The following is an 18437-nucleotide window of genomic DNA, read 5'->3' on the forward strand; positions in this document are numbered from 1 at the left end:
AAGTGTTCTGATTATGGCTCTCAGTCAGTGCATTTGGGTGCTCCAGTACTGCTGTTTCCACTGGGACCAATTCTGCCTGTGGCACTGGTGTGCTTGGTTCCAGTGGTACCACCTTCATTGGGGTGCCAATTCCTGCCTCATTCTGGGTGATGGATGAATTGGATCACTTATTGGCTCCATTGGGCATTTGCTCTTCCTATGTCACCGAAATCCTTGGGCTCTGATTCCGAGTTGGAGTTGTCACCCTCCCACTCTGCATCACCTGATGAACTCTGGGGGCTGCCAATTGGCTTGTGTGTGCCCTGTAGCCAGGATGGAGGTCCCTGGCCCGGGCCCTGCTGGCCACTAATGACCAACCCTTGGAGTCAGTGAGACGCTCCTTGTTTGCGGAGATCTTGCTCTTCGTCCCTCTCAAAGCTGAAGTCACCCACCAGACTGGTGGTGGCTTTGGCTCAACCGCAAGCCCAGGCATAGGTGGTCTTCCTCTCTGGGGAGCCGATGGAGTTCTCCCTCCTGGGTATGACTTCCTGGGAGCAAGAACCAGTTTTGACTCAGCTGAGATCTTGGTCCTCAACGCCGAACAATGCTCTGCAGCCTGGTTCATTCTCCCCTTCTATTCTGTAAGACTTTAAGGCATACCAGGACCTTTTATGCCACATAGTCGCATAACTGGGCATCCAGGCATTGTTCCTCGAAGACAAAACACACAAACTGGTGGAAATTTTATAGCCCATTGTCCCAGGAAGAGTAGCCCTCCTGATCAATGATATGCTCCTTGAACTGGTGAGTACCCTGTGAAGTACACCGGCTTTGGTATTGCCAGTGGCGAAACACATGGAAAAGTGCTACGTTGTTCCCATGCAGAGATTTGATGGGTTCTATTCCCACCTGGCCCTGAATTCCCTGGTTGTAACAGCGGTAAATGACAGGGCCCGACAGGGTAGATTCAGGTCTACCACAAAGGATGGAGACTCCAAGTGGCTGGATTGTCTGGGCAGGAGGATCTATACTGCATCATCCTTACAGATGAGGATTTCAAATCAACAGGCTTTGCTGGCCAAGTAGGATTTTTCTCAATTGGTCAGCCATGGCTAAATTTGAGGACCAGTTGCCCAAGGCCTCATGTGAGGAGTTCCGAGTGCTTGTTGCAGAAGGCTTCTTGGTGGCCAAAACGTCTCTGCAGTCCATCCTTGATGTTGCGGACACCTTGGCTAGGATTATGGCCTTTGCAGTAACTACGAGGAGGTCTTCCTGGTTGCAAAACTCTGATATCTCTCTGGATATCCAGCAAGCCCTTGCATCCTGTCTGCTGCCTCTCTTGTCTCAGAAAACCATCTTCCTGATAGCCATTACTTTGGCAAGAAGGGTGTGAGTTGCAGGGCCTCATGGCTGAGCTGCCTTACACTCTGTTCTTCAAGGACAAGGTAACGCTGTGTCCACACCCAAAGTTTTTATCCAAGGTGGTCTCTGTTTCATCTGAATCAGGCAGTGTATTTACCTGCATTTTTCCCTAAGCCACACTCTCTTCCTTGGAAGAACAGTGCCTCCATACTCTCAATGTCAGGTAATGTCTAGCCTTTTATCTAGATAGGACTAAACCATTTTGTATTTTGCCTCGCTGTTTGTGTTGTATGCAGACTGCAAGAAGGGGTAAGCAGTCTCTGTGCAGACTATCTCTAGATGGATAACATCCTGTATCAAGGCTGTATATGAGATAGCTTTGGCTTCTCAGTGGATATGTGCCCACTCCACGAGAGCACAAACTATGTTGATAGAGTTCCTCAGTGACATTTCCATACTGGATATTTGCAGGGCGGCAACGTGGTCGTCCATATATATGTTTACAGACCACTATGCTATTATCACATCTTTCGGAGCAGATGCAGGCCTCAGAAGGGCAATCCTGCGATCCCTATTGAGGTGGACTCTGAGCCCTGCCTCTGGATTTGGGTGCTGCTCACAAGTCACCTAAGTGGAATGAACATCTACATCTACTCAAAGAAGAAGAAATGGATAGTTACTGTAACTGTGGTTCCTTTGAGACGTGATGCAGGTGGTTATTCTGCGACTCCCCTTCTGTTCCCCCTGCATGGGAGTCTCCTCTCAGGGGCTTTCAGTGCGAAGGAACTGAAGGGGATTGGGGTGGCCCCACCTCATATAGCCAAGGGAGAGGCCACAGCAGGAGGCAAGAGCGCTGCCCTTCTATATGGGGATTTCCCTACCCCCTCTCGAATGCCTCCATCCCCCTCTAGTGGCCAACTAGTTACCGCAGTGTTGCCAAATTAGTCATTTTCCATCCTCCACTGTACATTCAAACACCCTCTCTAATTTCAATTCCTGGGGAAGACAGCCTCTATGGGTACTGCTAGGCAAAAATCTCTGGCTCCAGCATGCTGGGCACACACACCTAAGTGGAATACATGTCTGCATCACCTCTCAAAGAACCAGTTACAGTAACTGTTACAGTACAGTAGGACCTAATCACATCAGCCATGCCATCAGGGACTCATTCACCTGCACATTTACCCATGTGATATATGCCATCATGTGCCAGAAATGCCCCTCTGCCATGTACATTGGCCTAAGATTCTCTTCCGTTGTGGAAAGGTTTCAGGTCCAGTATGACCCTGCAAGGATAGAAACAGGAGTCGTAGACCTCTGGAAAAGGAAGATCCCTAGCATTCCAGTGTGGGACACAGCATCTGCTTTTACCTATGGAAGATGCTGAGACATCAGACCTTAAAGTCAAGGTAGTTTAGGTACTGGAAACCTAATCAGATGACATTTGTAGCTCCCTCTGAGCCATATGTGTTTGGATTCATGGCAATTAAGGCACCTGGTTTTATAGGCAGAATGAGACAACAAAATGGTCCTAATAATTTTTTTCTTAAGTAATTGTAAAATAGTTTTTCTGTAACGTGGTATATGCAGAATATATGATGGTCTGATGTAAAAATACTGGCATTGGCTTGGTGTATTGTGGTATTGATTGGTACTCATTTGGGATCACTCGCATAACTTGTGGCTTCAGCATTCATGAGTAAAGTGATCATTCCTAATTTATGCTGATAAAACCTTTATACTATGCCATGGAGCATGTGTGTGTGTACATATACATCAATATTTCATTTAAAAAGGTATAATTTATGTGCAGCATTTGACAAGATAACACTGAAGTTATCCATGTCATGGCTTTTAAAAACCCATAGAAATGGCTGATAAGCTGACAGTCTATGCAGACAATTTAAGTGTTTCAGTACTTTGGAGAGGGAGCTGGAGAAGGGATTCCTTTTAGGTATTTTATATGTTTGATTTAAGTGACTTGCCTAGCTTCACATACGAACTCTGTGGTAGAGGCAGGGATAGAATCCCGTTCTCCAGGGCAGAATTCAATTGCCTTAACCATGAGACCATCCTTTCCCTTCTTAAAGTCCCTCGCCTCATTCACTACACATCTTTTAGTTTCTGCAAGAAATGAATCAGGGTCCTACAGACCGTCTCCTTCACTATAAAATCCTGATTCATCCCCAGAGCATGCTCCATCATGTGCCCTGAATCAAGCAGGGGTCCTGTGGCGGGGAAAAAATAGTATACAATTGTATCATTAAAGACTGTATCATAATGCACGCACACAAAAGCTCCACATTAAGGATGCACAAGCTTTTCACATAATTCATGGAGCATCTTTAAAGCTGTAGCTAGGTATTTAGCACCTATTGAATTATTTAAAAAAAGAAATGTTTGTTATTCTCTTCATATTCAGCAGTGAGCTCTGGTGTTTCTCTGTGTAGCGTGGAGAAACGTCAGGCGGGGGAGGGCCCACGGTTGGGCCTGGCCAGACCTCGCGAGGGGGCAGGGAGGGAGCACCATCCAGCTTTACTTTGCCCCCAGCTCTGCTTTGGCCCCACCCCCAGCTGCATCTGTGGCCCTTGTTCGGCTCCCGGCCCAGGCTGTGGTCCCTGCTCCTGACTGCAGCTCGGCCGCTGGCCCCTGCTCGCAGCCGTTGGCACCTGGTTTCCAGCCACAGCCCCCAGCCCGGCTGCAACTCTGCTCCTGGCCTGGGGCCTGCAGACCCACATTCTATTACTGGTAAGGGGCGCGGGGGGCATGAGAAGAAAAGTTAGGGGACCACTGGTGTAGTGTGTGTTGGTAGGACTTCATTAGAGAATTAACATAAGGCAAGGGGGGGAGGGATAGCTCAGTGGTTGGAGCATTGGCCTGCTAAACCCAGGGTTGTGAGTTCAATCTTTGAGGGGAGCCGCTTAGGGATCTGGGGCAAAATCAGTACTCAGTCCTGCTAGTGAAGGCAACAGGCTGGACTCATCCCTGCTGGTGATAGGTATATTTCCATTATTTAATTTAAAAAAGTTACCACTAGATGGCAATCTTTTCTTATGCCTATCCACTATTTTCTTTGAGAGAGCTTAATTTCTTTCAGTGAGTTCTAAATTACCTAGTGAACTGCTTAAAGATACTGGTATGGAGACATTACAAGATCAATTGATTAAATCTTTAAAGTCCCAATACATGAGATAAAACTTTGGGGGTCTGTATTTGATTTTTGAAGCAAAGTAGTTGGTCTGCGGAGTTTTATGGAGCAGAGGTATCATGGTGGCTTATTAACACGTTTACTTACTGGAAGATATGACTGACTCTAGTAATATATATTACTATGCAGTTAAGCAAATGAAACTAATGCACATTTACTGTTTTATTGCTTGCTTCCTATAGTCTCCAAAATATTAGTGCTTGCAGCTGAGAGGGAAAAAAAATCTATTTGGGAATATGTTTAGGATTTAGAGAAATAAGTGAAATGTCTAGAGACATTTAATATATCCATTTTGTTCTCTTTCTGGAATTTGTCTAACCTGTGATATATATGGCCTGATGCCATACCTCTTATATAGACAAATCCATTGAATTCCATTCAGTTTGCTTATATAGAGCATCTCACAGTGTAAATTTGTGCTGCCATTACTTAGCAAACCCTTCAAGATGAAAGCCTTTAATTTATTTAATGAAGAAAACAGTCTCTTGTGCAGTTTTCGCTCTTATTTTTCAGTAGAATTTCTTTTAAATTGCAAAGACTTAACTAGAGCTGGGCAAAGTTTTTCCACACAAATTTATTTTTGGGGGGTGGAGGGGGGATGCAGATTCAGTGACACCACAGTGTTTCAGAAATTGGTCTTGATTTTGCTCACTTGTTTCAACTGGAAAAAAATTCTGAAAAAAGCTAAATGTTTTGTTTCAGTGTTTGTGAAACATTTCATTTTTTTTGTCTGAAAGGACTTTTCATTTCAAAACTTCTCAACTTTTTTTTATAAAGTTGTCAAAATTGAAACAACACATTTTGTTTGATCCAAAATGATTTTTTCTACTTTCTAATTTTCCAAAAAAAATGGAGCTCATAAATAGAGCTCATTTATGAAAATATTTTGTTTCTATTGAAACCACACACCCTTTGTACTGACACAGCTGTTCTGACTGGATGACTGTACAGTCCTCTGAGGCCAACAGTATCATTCCTTGTGTGCTTCCAGCATATATTTCAGTCCATTTTATCAAAAGAATCCAAAGAGTTTTAGTTTGAAACTTAAATAATGATACCTGTGTTCATCAGAGCTCTTTCTAACCTCAGCTGAGGTGATCTGAAGCAAAAATACTATTTACTAGATAATAAAATCGGTTTTTCTGCAGCTAAGTTATTAGATAAAGGGTTTCAGTCTAGCTTGGGTGTAATTTTCCAAGAGGCTTTTTATTCTTTACAGGTAGAAAGGAGACAAAACACAACCATTACAGATAAGATACTGAGGAATTCTTAGTTCTTCACCGAGTCTTTTATTTCAATCAGTATTTTAACAAGTGCTCAAAGTTCCTTGGCAGTTTAATCTGGAACACTAAATTGGGAAGAAAAATATTTTCTATAACTTTACAAAAATAAAATTATATATTTTTTTAAAATTCTGGGCTTTAAGCTAATACACTCCAACATTGGCAAGGATGACTTTACATCTCAAAATATGGACTCCTGTCATGTTCTGACCTATGACAGCAAGCACAATGTGTAAACTATAGTGAAACACAGAAGGAGTCTTACTTCTGATCACTTTTTTCCTTTGTTCCCTTTTGTGCTTTGAGAGAAGTTAGTTTTTAAAAATGATTTGCGCAACAGTTTCTGTCTCTTGCTGGTTATATTCTGGGTTTTTTATTTCGGGTGCAATAACTTATTCTGGGCCGGAATGTAACAATGTTGCTACAGAACTCCAGTGTCAAGTTGCACGGTTGCGGAAAAAAACCCTGCTTTTTCCTTTCACTTCTTAAAAACATTTGAACCTATATGATATAAATTACTCCATTCACAGGTCCTCCGTTGCTGAGTCTTACCACCTTAGGCTGACAGGCTATGGAGCCACGTCACACAAACTATAGATTGGAATATATTTGTATTGTGCCATAGGTGTACATGGTGCTATACAACTTAAATGAGTTTGATGAAATTAAAGGATCAATAACTTGTGCAATTCTCAGCTACCTCATTTGCATATGTGACCTAACTGCATACATCTTGTAGAGAATAGAGACTGCATATTTTACTCGTAATTTTGAAGATTTGTTCCGATCTCAGCTATGTAATACTGAAGACAAGCAAACATTGAGCCTCAAACTCAATGTGACCCTGTGTAGGGGCTTGTGTACTGAAAGGAAGGGTTGGGAGTGCTCTGTATTTGTGAAACCCCCTTCCCTCTGGTGAAATTTGCTCCATCTTTTCAAATTTTCTGCTGTTTCTCTGCTCTGTAAGTTGAAAGGAGGAAGATGTGATTGGGCTCATGGATGATATGTTTGCTGCTTCAATCCTTTCTTTACTTCCTACCTACTGCCACTTTACAATTCTTAATCTACTTTAGCAGAGGTGTTTTTTTTTTAATGATTTGTGTTATGGCCCCAGCCCCATTCATTATTTTGTCCACCCCTAACAAAATGAAATTCAAGGCAGGAACATTGCATAGAGAGGGTATAAGGAGTAGTGAGTACAACAACATGGAGCAATCCACTAATACTTCTGCAACTTACATATACTGTGCATACCTGATGAAAAAATGTTCTCTATCTGATTTTAAAAGGGGGGGGGAGAGGAGGTTATTTTAACTAGTTAGTAGATACAATGGGAGGCATGAAGCAATTGCATACCTAATGTAACTGAATGAGAAAAATATTTACATCCCACTAAACCTCTGGTTGTTTTTACAAGTTAAACAATTATATGTAAAAATAGCTTAAATTACTTTGAATGTTCTTAGAGAATTTTCCATTTACCTTCTGACGGGAGGATAGTTTGTATATTTTTTTTTCTTTTGTGTAAAACCTGTAAGATTGTATTTAGCTAGATCCTTCTGGGGTTTCTTTATATGTACATATCTACAGCAGAGTCCTGAAGAATAAGACAAAAGCCATTATCACAGTATTAACACAATACTATACAGAGTGATTCCTGATAGCTAAATTCTGATGAGAATTTGAGTGCTAGGGGGGAAATGAACCACAACAGCAAAATGGCAGAGCCAACTGAAGCAGGATCTTTAGGTTTACCCTAGTAGTTAAAAAAGCCAAGTAAGTCTGCAGTCGTAAAGTGCAATTACGGTTGTGCAGTCATGTCAGGCCAGGGACTGGACGAAGTTCAAAGCGAAAACATCAAACGAGTGCCGTTCATGATTCAAGGAGGGGAAAAAAATAAGGAAAAGAACAACCATTCTCAGGCATTCCAGTGCATCAAGAAAATAAATGTCCTTTTCTTTCTGAAAAGAAAAACCCTCAGTCATATGGAATCCTGGTTTTGTAGTCATGAAAAATAGATTTTTCCTTTCAACTGAGAATGTTCCAATGTGACACAGTACAAATAAGCAGCATCAGGGTAAGGACAAATACACTGGAGTCCTTTTCTGGCGCCCTGCTGCTATAGCGGCCTATTTTGTTCTCCTCTGGTGACTCTTCAGGTCTCGGTGCTGATGAAGCACACTGAACTAATGGCATCTGATAAGATGTGGCTCTCTTCTCTGGTCTGTCTGGACTTGACCCATCACTAGGCCTCTGGCCATTATACAGTAAGTAGCTACCCCTGGCGTCCTGCTCCATTTTGAAGATTTCATACTCTGTGTGTGGTAGGCGGATCCCCAAAGCAACACAGCCATTGGTGTGAGTAACATCCTGTTGTACTCCAACTTGCCATGATCCCTCTGCTCCACACTCATTCCCATTAAAGACATTCAGTAGAGAGGCTGTAGCTATATCCATGGGGGTGACTTTCATGTGATTTACTGTAAAGGAAGAAGAGAAAACTAAATATCTCTGAGGGACAAAGCAAAAATGAAGGTGACAGTCTTATTATTAGCCCTGAATTCAGAGATATAACAAAGGGCTTGATCCTCCTTGGTTGGTTGGTTTAGATATAAAGATAGAGGAAGGAGGATACAATAAAACTTTACTCAGATTTTAATTAATATTAGTTCCATGGGCAACATGAGAATTTTTAAGATAGTCCACAAACCTAATGACCTAATAAATTCCAAATACAAATCTCAAAGCTCAGAAAATGTAACAGTTTCACCTTCTCTCATAGACTATCCATACCATCATATGAATTACATCTTTAGGTTTGAATTATCGAGAGAGACCCTATCCCATGTCTTAAAAAACAACTGCAGTTTATAATTTCAAACGTAAGTCTTACAACTTTCTTCAATTCTAGTTATACTGACCAACTTTCAATGGAGTTTGTCACATGAACGTTGATTTTCATCAGCTCAATTGCAACAGACCTGAAGAAAAGCTGGGGTCAGAATGGGGTTAGGGGAACTTTAATAGAATTTGCACTAGGGATAAATTTGGCCCAGTATGTTACATAAAAAGAGAATTGAGGTTTTCAATGGATTAGCATTGACAAACTTTACCAAAAATAAAACAAAACCCTTCACAACTCTCCAGAAATGTAAATTCTGCTGCAGGACATTAGCAACGTATATGTGATTCAAAATTTTTTTTAAAGCAAGACTTCTCAGAATTTTCACTTTGAGATTTTATAACCGTGTATGTGTTTGGGTAGTCTCACGATCCATATTATTTCCCGGGCACTACACAAAAGAAAACTAATAGTTCATCCTCTTGCTTTTCTAGTGCTGGATTCTCATTGTTCAACCTGCTGCTGAACATATGCATTATAAATAAGCAGCATAGGTGAAATGCTGGCCTCACTGAAGTTTTCACCCCATGTAATTACTTCCAGGTAACCAACCATGTGAGCAGAGCCTCTGACAGACTGGAGCAAGCCTTACGCTCCTTTGGAAATTCTGTCCCTATCTGTTAGTTCCTTCAGTCAGGCTCTTTCCTAAATTGGAGACGTAGGAGAGTCTAAAAGGTGATTATGAGGCTTCTCAAATGTCATTTCAAGTTAGACAACATGGGGCTGTGAATCTTGCCAGATCTCAAGTTAAGCAGGACAGGTATAGTCAGAGCTTGGTGATGATTCCATAGGTGACATTGTCAATGCTGAACCAATTTCCCAGAGGGATGCCAAGCGGGGCGGGACTGTTTTTTGTTTTAAGGTGCTAAAGCTACTGACCTCTTGCGGTGAAAGATTCTACAGTGTTCTTTATAAGAGGAGAGTGCTTTCACCACATTTATCTGACCAGCTGGATAACTGAATTTTGCCCATATGCTCCTGTAGTTTCAATTAGATACTCTTCACTTAGTGACTGAAGCTGTTCTGTAGTTTTGCTGTGCATTTAAAAGTTACTACATGTTGCCTCAGAAGTCGCTGCATTTCAGCGTGTGTGTGAGAGACATGACCCCCTCTGCGTAGTTTGCATATCAGTTTGGGAAGTTCTTGACACTATATAAGTTTTGAATCATTATCATTGGCAACTTTCACCCAGCTATGAACAACCTATCTTGTTACTCAGTAACGGAACAAAACTGCGCAATGTAGCGGTCGTACCTTTGAACACAAACTCTGTTCCTCCCATCACTTTGGAAGAGTGCACTCCCCTGCTGTAGCGCCCCTTGGCATAGATGGTAAAGGTGGGGTGCTTACAGATGGGGTCAGAGTAGTGATAATAGTGACCTTCCCAGGTGTTGTTGTTATCGTGGAAGATGAAGTGCCTGGTGAGAAAGAGGACTTCAGGACGCACCTCACAGCGCTGGCTCACCCATTCTCCATGCAATCCAATAGTCAAATCGGCCTTTGGAGGTAAGATTGGAGGATGGTGCTCATCTGACCGGTAAATGATTCTACATGCTATACAGCTATGATCGTGATTCTGAAACAAAGTGGAGAAAAACCCTGTTAGACAATGAATTCTCCTCAATGAAGACCATGATGTGTGTGTCATGCTGAGGTGAAATCAACCTCACATCTAAGGATTCAAATGTTTGCCTCATTTTACTGCAGATTCTGTACGTCAGTGTGATGTACCTGGAATATGTAAAAGCAGCAAAGAATCCTGTGGCACCTTATAGACTAACAGACGTTTTGCAGCATGAGCTTTCGTGGGTGAATACCCACTTCTTCAGATGCAAGTCACTTGCATCTGAAGAAGTGGGTATTCACCCACGAAAGCTCATGCTGCAAAACGTCTGTTAGTCTATAAGGTGCCACAGGATTCTTTGCTGCTTTTACAGATCCAGACTAACACGGCTACCCCTCTGATACTTGATACCTGGAATATGGTGCACATAGTATATTGTGCAGCAGGGAGAGGGTTAAGATATTAATTTCTTCTCCTGGGTTTACTTTGAACAAATATTTTACTTCAGGTATTTATTATTTCCTTCATTTGGAAGGAAAAAAACCTTTGAATCTATAATGCTGGCAGAATGCCTAACTCAGATAAGTAGGGGTCTTAAAAACCTGCTCTTAATTTCATTAAAAACGCATTTGTTCAGCTCTGACTTTGTATTAATTACCTCTTTTTAATGATTAACTTTGGATGCTGTAGATATGTACATACATCCTCCTAACTTTAATTTGGCTAGCAGTCTGGAAAATTAATATCCTGCTATTTAAACTTTTGAAGATATATTAGACTTTAGTGTAAAATATTAACGCAAAAATATTTCATTTCCAGTGGTGTCTGCGTGAAGGGACTCTGTCAATTTTCCTCTCAATGACATGCATGCAACTCCACTCACTTAAATGGAGTTGCATAGGTGTGTGTAAGCAAAGTTTGGCCCTAAACTTAAAAACAGAACATCAAATTTCTCCTGTGTGCTACTAATAAAACACCATCGATGATTAAACTGAGAGAATGTATTTTTCACAATTGATTTACTTCTTGCTTTTCATTCATTTTGGACAATCAGTCTCTATGGATAGAAGTTCCATGCTTGAATAGTAAGAGTATAGCTGCAGAAATATACTACCAACCATGTGACCAGGATGTGATTGTGATGGTGAAACAGAAAACACAATAATAATGGGGGATTTCAACTATCCTCGTGTTGACTGGGTACATGTCGCTTCAGGATGGGATGTAGAGAGAAAATGTTTAGACTCCATTAATGACTGGTTCTTGGAGCAGGTAGTCCTGGAACACTCAAGGGGAAAACCAATTCTTGATTTAGTCCTAAGCAGAGCACAGGATCTGGTCCAAAAGCTAGATATAGCTGAACCATTTGGTAAGAGCAATCATAATGTAATAAATTTAACATCCTTTTAGGGGGGGAAAATACCAAAGAAACATACTACAGTAGCATTTAAGTACAAAAAGGGGAACTACAGAAAAATGAGGACACTAGTTACATGAAATTAAAAGGTACAGTGACAAAAATGAAATGCCTGGAAACGATTTAAAACCACCACAATAGAAGCTCAAATGATATATATACCCTCAATACAAAACACTGTAAGAGGACCCAAAAACTGCTACCAGAGCTAAACAGCAGAATAAAAGAGGCAAAAAGGTACCCTTTAAAAATTGGAAATCAAAATTCTGTTCATCCACGCTGAAGCATCTGGCACTGGCCACTGTCAGAGGACACGATACCCTAGATAGACCATTGGTCTGTCCCAATATGGCCATTCTTATGACCTACTATGCAGTGGTGGTGGTGGTGTGGTGTTGGTCCCACATTATTAGAGAGACAAGGCGGGTGAGGTGATATCTTTTATTGGGCCACCTTCTACTGGTGAGAGAGACAGGCTTTTGAGCTAACACAGAGCTCTTCTTCAGACTTTGGTCCAATAAAAGATATTACCTCACCCACCTTGTCTCCCTTATGGCCTAGTGCCACTTTCTGGTTCTCGTATACTAGACAATGCTGTGGTATTTGGGTTGACGTGTTTACACTGAAACCGTGTGTCTTCATTGTAATAAAAAAAAAATCAAGAAAACATTTCTAATGGATATTTTAACTCCTACATTCTGGGCCAAGACTATCTGACATGTTATTTTTATAATGCAAGCATCTAGTTCAGTATTGGCTATGTTTTAGTGCCATTGTAATCAGTGAGAGGTATACAACTGATTTCAATGGGAACACGCTTTGGCTTGTTTATCTGGCAGTTTCAGAGTCTAAATGGGTCTGACGTTGCAAGGTGTGAAGCACCTCCATTGAGTCCAATTGGAGATGAGGGCACTCGGCAAGATTCAGCCCTGTATGGACATGTGGGTTGTGATTCTGAGCTGTAGCCCCACCAGGAGCAGCCCAGAACTCAGCCCAGGATGTGAGGGGAGGGCTATGGTGACTTTAAGCTACTGGTGCCCTCCCAATCCTGGCCTGCTCCATGACTCCCAGTGTAAGTTATGGCAGCCTTGGGGGCCAGTGTAAGTTATGGCAGCTGCTCCAGCTGCCTAGCAGTTGCAGCTATCCCCAGAATCTCCATTGTGCTGTGACCCTATCACCTATGTGAGGGCATGTGAGGCGGGGCCTTGGGAAAGCACCCTTAAGGCTGCCTTCCTCAGTTCCAGTATTGGAGAATCCCCACCCCACCCCTTAAGCCAGCTCCCATGGTTTGAGAGCTTTTCTTGCACTGCTCTGGCCCTTTTACCTGATATGAAGGGGGGGCTACAACTGGGTGGGGTTTAGCATTATAAATATGCTGTCAGAGGCCTTTCACAAAAAGTAAAATGAGTGTGTATGTGAGGGGAGGGGGAGTCTCAGTTCTCTTTCTGATGGATAAGTGTTGACACAATGACCAAACCATTACACATCAGGTGCATTTTGGTATGGGATACAGTTTGTTGGGGGTGCAGTAACTGAACTAACATGCAGAGTGAACCTTTTCTTGATGTCAGAATTCAATTTCCAAGGCTCCCCCTCCTCTAACATTTGTAAATGAAAACTATAAAGACTTATGTAGTTTCTAGCACTAATTGTTTGTAACTTCGCAAAGTTTTAGGGTTTGGGGTTTTTTTTTTTTGGCAAGACGGCAGTTTAGTTTGCTTTCAAACTGCAGATTACTCAGCTGCAAGAGAAACGGTTTCTGCTTTGCTAAGCAAACTTTGAATCACAGTTTATTCAAGTATTAGGAAACAAATTCTTTTAGCTAACATGAATTATGTCTATAAATTATTAAATTATGCAGAATAACTAGAGTGCTGTTAGATAAAAGCAAAATTTTCTGCTCTAGCTCCTGTTGTGTATTTGCTACATTCTGTTTGTTTACATATATCAGCTTTGGATCTGATGGTAATATTTCTATAAAGGGCTGCTGAAGTACAGAATGCTGTGGTTGGTACTTTACACTAGATTGAAAAAACTTCCAGTAGTTAGAAGGAAAGGTACAGAACACACAGGCTTGTGGCTTTCTCTCCTTTCATGGAATATGCCTATATAAATACAGAAAAATGCCACTGAGTAATTTCACTGACCCAGCGGAGCTAATAGAGATTTGCATGACTGTAACTGAGAACAGAACTTGGTCCTGGATATTTAGCTTACATGAACATTAAAAAAGCACTGATAATACAGGAGGATTGTGAAAGTGTAGCATTTTCTGAGGCTTGAGGGTTCCATCTGGAGTTTGTTGGTCCAATCGTTCGGTGGCTAGTCTATGACTCAGGAGACCCGAGGTCAATTCCTGGCTGTGCCACAGGCTGCCTGTGTGACCTTGAGCCAAAACAAACAAACAAAAAAAACCAACCAGACTCCTCTGTTTCCCTATCTACAAAATGTGCATTCTCTGCCAAGCACTGATGTAGTGAGATTAAAGACTGTGCAGTGCTCAGATACTATGGTAATAGAGGCAATGGAAGGCCTAACTCAGATAGACTGGCTCACACAGCCAATTCACTTCTAGTCTAAGTTAAAAGAAATTGAAGGGCAGTGAGCAGCTTTCCACCTCTCATTCAACAACCTTGCTAGGAGCTCAGGATTGAAGGGAGATGAAGACTGAACTGCAGTCTTCCCCATTCATAGCTGAGGCATATCAGCAAGGGAGAATGGAGTAAATTGCAGTGCAGCTACCCGAGATGTGCAGTGAGTCTCTAAGTTGTCAGTCCAACACACTTCACAAGCACTGATTCACTTTATATTCATTTATTTAAAAAAAAAACCATTAGCCTATGAGCAATTCTGAACCATAAAAACTCTGATTTACTTGAAGAAGACAGAGGAGTTTCATAAATCCCAAGCAAGCCTGCAGATAAGATCTGGTACGTTTTTATTGTAGAACAGAGGAAGGAGGAAACAAAAGTTTCATCAGATTTTGTTTTAGGGTTTGTTCATGAGCAGGGCTATAATATAAAGTTTCTAACCTTTCTTTTTACTTATGCTGGCTGTTCCTTTGTGATCCAGACTATTCCTTCCAAGTCCCTATAAACCCCTTTCAGCTTCATTATAGCTTTAACTGAAAATTGTTTTAAGAGAGCTATGAACTTTTTAATAGCAAGTGAATGCTTATACATTGCTCCAAAATCCCTGAAAATGTAGCTTTTGTCCAATTAATGGAAGAAAGACATTTAGTTGTTGTTATAAAGTGAATGGATCTAATTAGGGAGTAATATTTATTTTTGAGGGTGGCTTTTTCTTTTTTCAATGTTGCTTTCATGCGTGAGACCTTTCTTTTCTAGGCCAACTACTTTTGGCTCTAAATCCCACTGCTTAAGGCCTTGTAAAATCATTCCCTTTCCATAGGTCTTTGGCAAGGGCAATAGGATCTAGTTTCTAAACACAGACATTTAAAGAAAACCTTAAACAGAGGCAAAAAGCATTTGACTGCTGCTATTCTCCAAGCTCAACTAAAATAATTTCTAATAAAAAACTCACGACCATAAAATAAGCTAAAATGCTTTAAAATGAACTGTGGATAAGATGGCTAGCTCCTGCTTTACAAAAAAGTAAGGTTCTATGTGTGAACAAGTATTTTGAACAATGGGATCTATCTAGAAGAAACAGCCTCTACAGTAGCTACTGCCAAATGAACTTCTCAAGCTATGGAGCTATCAGGGCTGGCTCCAGACCCCAGCGCGCCAAGCGTGCGCTTGGGGCGGCATTTTGCCTCCAGGGCGGCAGCCGGCTCCGGCGGACCTTCCGCAGTCATGCCTGCGGGAGGTCCACCGGAGCCGCGGGACCAGCGGAACCTCCGCAGTCACGTCTGCAAGAGGTCCCCTGGAACCGCGGGACCGGCGACCGCCAGAGCGCGCCCCGCAGCGCGCCACCCTGCTTGGGGCGGCGGGATTCCTAGAGCCACCCCTGGGCGCTATAGGGGCTTTTTCCTCTTCTGCAGAGGGCTTTTCTTTTGCTAATAGCTGCATAATTGTGACCCTTCTGAGTCCGACTGTAAACTCAGTCAGGCAGGCCATGCAAACTAAGGCTGGTTCCCTAACTGACAGCTCTTTCAGGGACAAAAGAGGATCCCAGTGATTTGAAGATCACCATAACCACTTTTCATTATTCTCTGCTGCTTCCACTGAAAGGGTGATCAGGTCACGGAGCCCTTGTCTTCACCTGGGGGAAGCCCCATTAAAACAGCAGTACGAATGGAGTTCTTTAGAGTTTTTCAAGTACCCTTGTGATTGGGAATTCAGAAATACAATCCTTCCCAGTACATTTTATTTTTCTTACAAATCCTTTAGCTGCCAGGGGCTACTTGTTCTCTGCGCTGGTCATGATGGTTACACCAGTGCCAGGGTTATATACACTCCATCAGGCTGTTTTCTGCACCCCGGAGTGATGTTAAGATGTGTCAAAAATAAAGCCTAATGTTATCTCCTTGGAGGGTATTTGCCTGGTCTGAACTGAACACCTTCATACTTCACTCCTACTTTGCAAAATTAAAAGCCCTTTAAGCCCTTTTCAGAAAAGCAGCATTACATTTCTTTAAAGGAGAGAGGCAGCTGGAATTCAAGTGGAATCCAACAGCCCTGTCCTACTTTTTATATCAATGAGATACATTGTGCAGATAATACATGTTATTACTGATGCTGTTTATTACAGTAGCGTTTAGCTAAGAACAATGACTTGATCCTGAGAACTTCATGTCAGACAATGGTGATGGGGGTGCCATAAAAATGTAGTTATTTTAGGTCATCAATCAGTGCGCTCTCTATTGTGTTGATCAAAATGAGCCTAATCATGAGCTAGCATAGGGGAGATGGAACTAAAACCATCAATTTTAAAAAAAAAATAAACATTCCTTTTTCAAAACAAAGTTTTTTTGGGGGAAATGGCTGCTGCTTTTGAAAAAAATTAAGTGAAAAACAAACATTTTCAGGGTTTGGTTTTTCACTGAAAAATTAAAACATTTCCATGAAAAATTCAGGAAAAATTTTTTTTGTTCCTTTTGAATATTTTGACAGAATATATTTACCATTTCCTGACCTGCTTTACTGATGCTCTTGATAGGAGTTTACATCTTTCAGGTGGCGGCACATTAAGAGGACAGAAGTATGTGTGGTGAGGATAATGGTGTCATGTAGCTCTCAAAGTCCCATCCTGAATCTAGCACTTTATTACAGGAGAGTCTGACCCAGGAGCAAGTGTGTGCCTCCAGCTGTTTAGGGCTACTTGAGCTAAGGAGAGGCAAGGCTGATGGTATGTTTACACTGCAATTAAAAACCCACAGCTGGCCTGTGCCAGCTGACTCAGGCTGGCAGGGCTCAGGCTAGGGGGCTGTTTAATTGTGGTGTGGATGTTTGGGCTCGGGCTGGAACCCAGGCTCTAGGACCCTGAGTCACCTGGCACAGGCCAGCCACAGGCGTCTAACTGCAGCGTAGACATACCCTGAGAATTCTGATGCAGGGGGACCCACATCTATGAATGCTAGTTTTCTGAGTAGCACTTCTTTAGAGCTTGTCAGTCCCTTATAAATTTATATTACTTCTGTCAGGGTTCCCTCCCCACTCTGAACTCTAGGGTACAGATGTAGGGACCTGCATGAAAGACCCCCTAAGCTTATCTCTACCAGCTTAGGTTAAAAGCTTCCCCAAGGCACAAATTCTTCCTTGTCCTTGGAACGGTATTGCTGCCGCCACCAAGTGAGTTAGACAAAGATTCAGGAAAAGGACCACTTAGAGTTCCTGTTTCCCCCAAATATCCCCCCAAACCCCTTCACCCCCTTTCCTGGGGAGGCTTGAGAGCAAACAAGGTGAGCACAGACCAGCCCCTTTGGTTTTTAGTGCCCTGAAAACCCATCAGGTTCTTAAAAGTAGAACTTTATTATAAAGAAAAAGTAAAAGAAGCACCTCTGTAAAATCAGGATGGAGGGTAATTTTACAGGGTAATCAGATTCAAAACGGAGGATTCCCCTCTAGGCAAAACTCTAAAGTTACAAAAAAAAAAAAAAAAAACCACCACCAAACCAGAGATTAGCTAGGGAAAATTCACAAGCTGAAACAAAAGATAATCTAACGCAGGGGTTGGCAACCTTTCAGCAGCGGTGTGCCGAGTCTTCACGTACACACTCTAATTTAAGGCTTCGAGTGCCGGTAATACATTTGAACATTTTTTTAGATGGTCTCTCTAAGTCTATAATATATAACCAAACTACTGTTATATGTAAAGTAAACAAGGTTTTCAAAATGTTTCAGAAGCTTTATTTAAAATTAAATTAAAATTCAGATCTTATTAGTTTAGTGTGATCCTTGCCCTTGCTTTTCCTTGCTGAGTTTTCCAATGTCTGGTGGCACCTATTTAGATACTTTAAGCTGCACCCAGGCTTCTGAGTTAAGTTGATAACCAGCTGGCAGAAGGTCAGCGGCTGGAACCCCAGATCAGCAGCTGAGGTGAGTGGAGCTGGCGGCTGGTAGGGCTGAGCAGGGCCGGAAGCCTGAACCCTGTCTGGCAGGGGGCCTGCGCTGGAACTCCAACTGGAAGCAAGGTGAGTGGGGCTGTGGGGACCCCCGGCTGGCAAGGAGCCAGCAGCCAGAACCCCAGAGCAGCGGCAGGCTGAGCTGCTCAGCCCCACCCCGCGTGCCATGAAAAATCGACTCGCTTGCCACCTTTGG

At 42.2% G+C, this 18437-nt stretch overlaps 1 protein-coding gene across 1 annotated transcript in view; it reads right to left on the bottom strand.

Moving 5' to 3' along the window:
- Positions 1-5751: 5751 nt before the first annotated feature.
- Positions 5752-18437, bottom strand: part of APCDD1 (APC down-regulated 1) — a 37366-nt gene continuing 24680 nt past the window's right edge. The window contains exons 4-5 of the mRNA XM_045007149.1: positions 9989-10310; positions 5752-8312 (exon numbers count right to left, since the gene is read on the bottom strand). Coding sequence (XP_044863084.1) covers positions 7861-8312; positions 9989-10310 — 774 coding nt within the window. The 3' untranslated portion in view covers positions 5752-7860. The remainder of the gene's footprint in view (positions 8313-9988; positions 10311-18437) is intronic.

Source organism: Mauremys mutica, chromosome 2 (genome assembly GCF_020497125.1).
Source record: "Mauremys mutica isolate MM-2020 ecotype Southern chromosome 2, ASM2049712v1, whole genome shotgun sequence".
Taxonomy (NCBI): Eukaryota; Metazoa; Chordata; order Testudines; family Geoemydidae; genus Mauremys; species Mauremys mutica.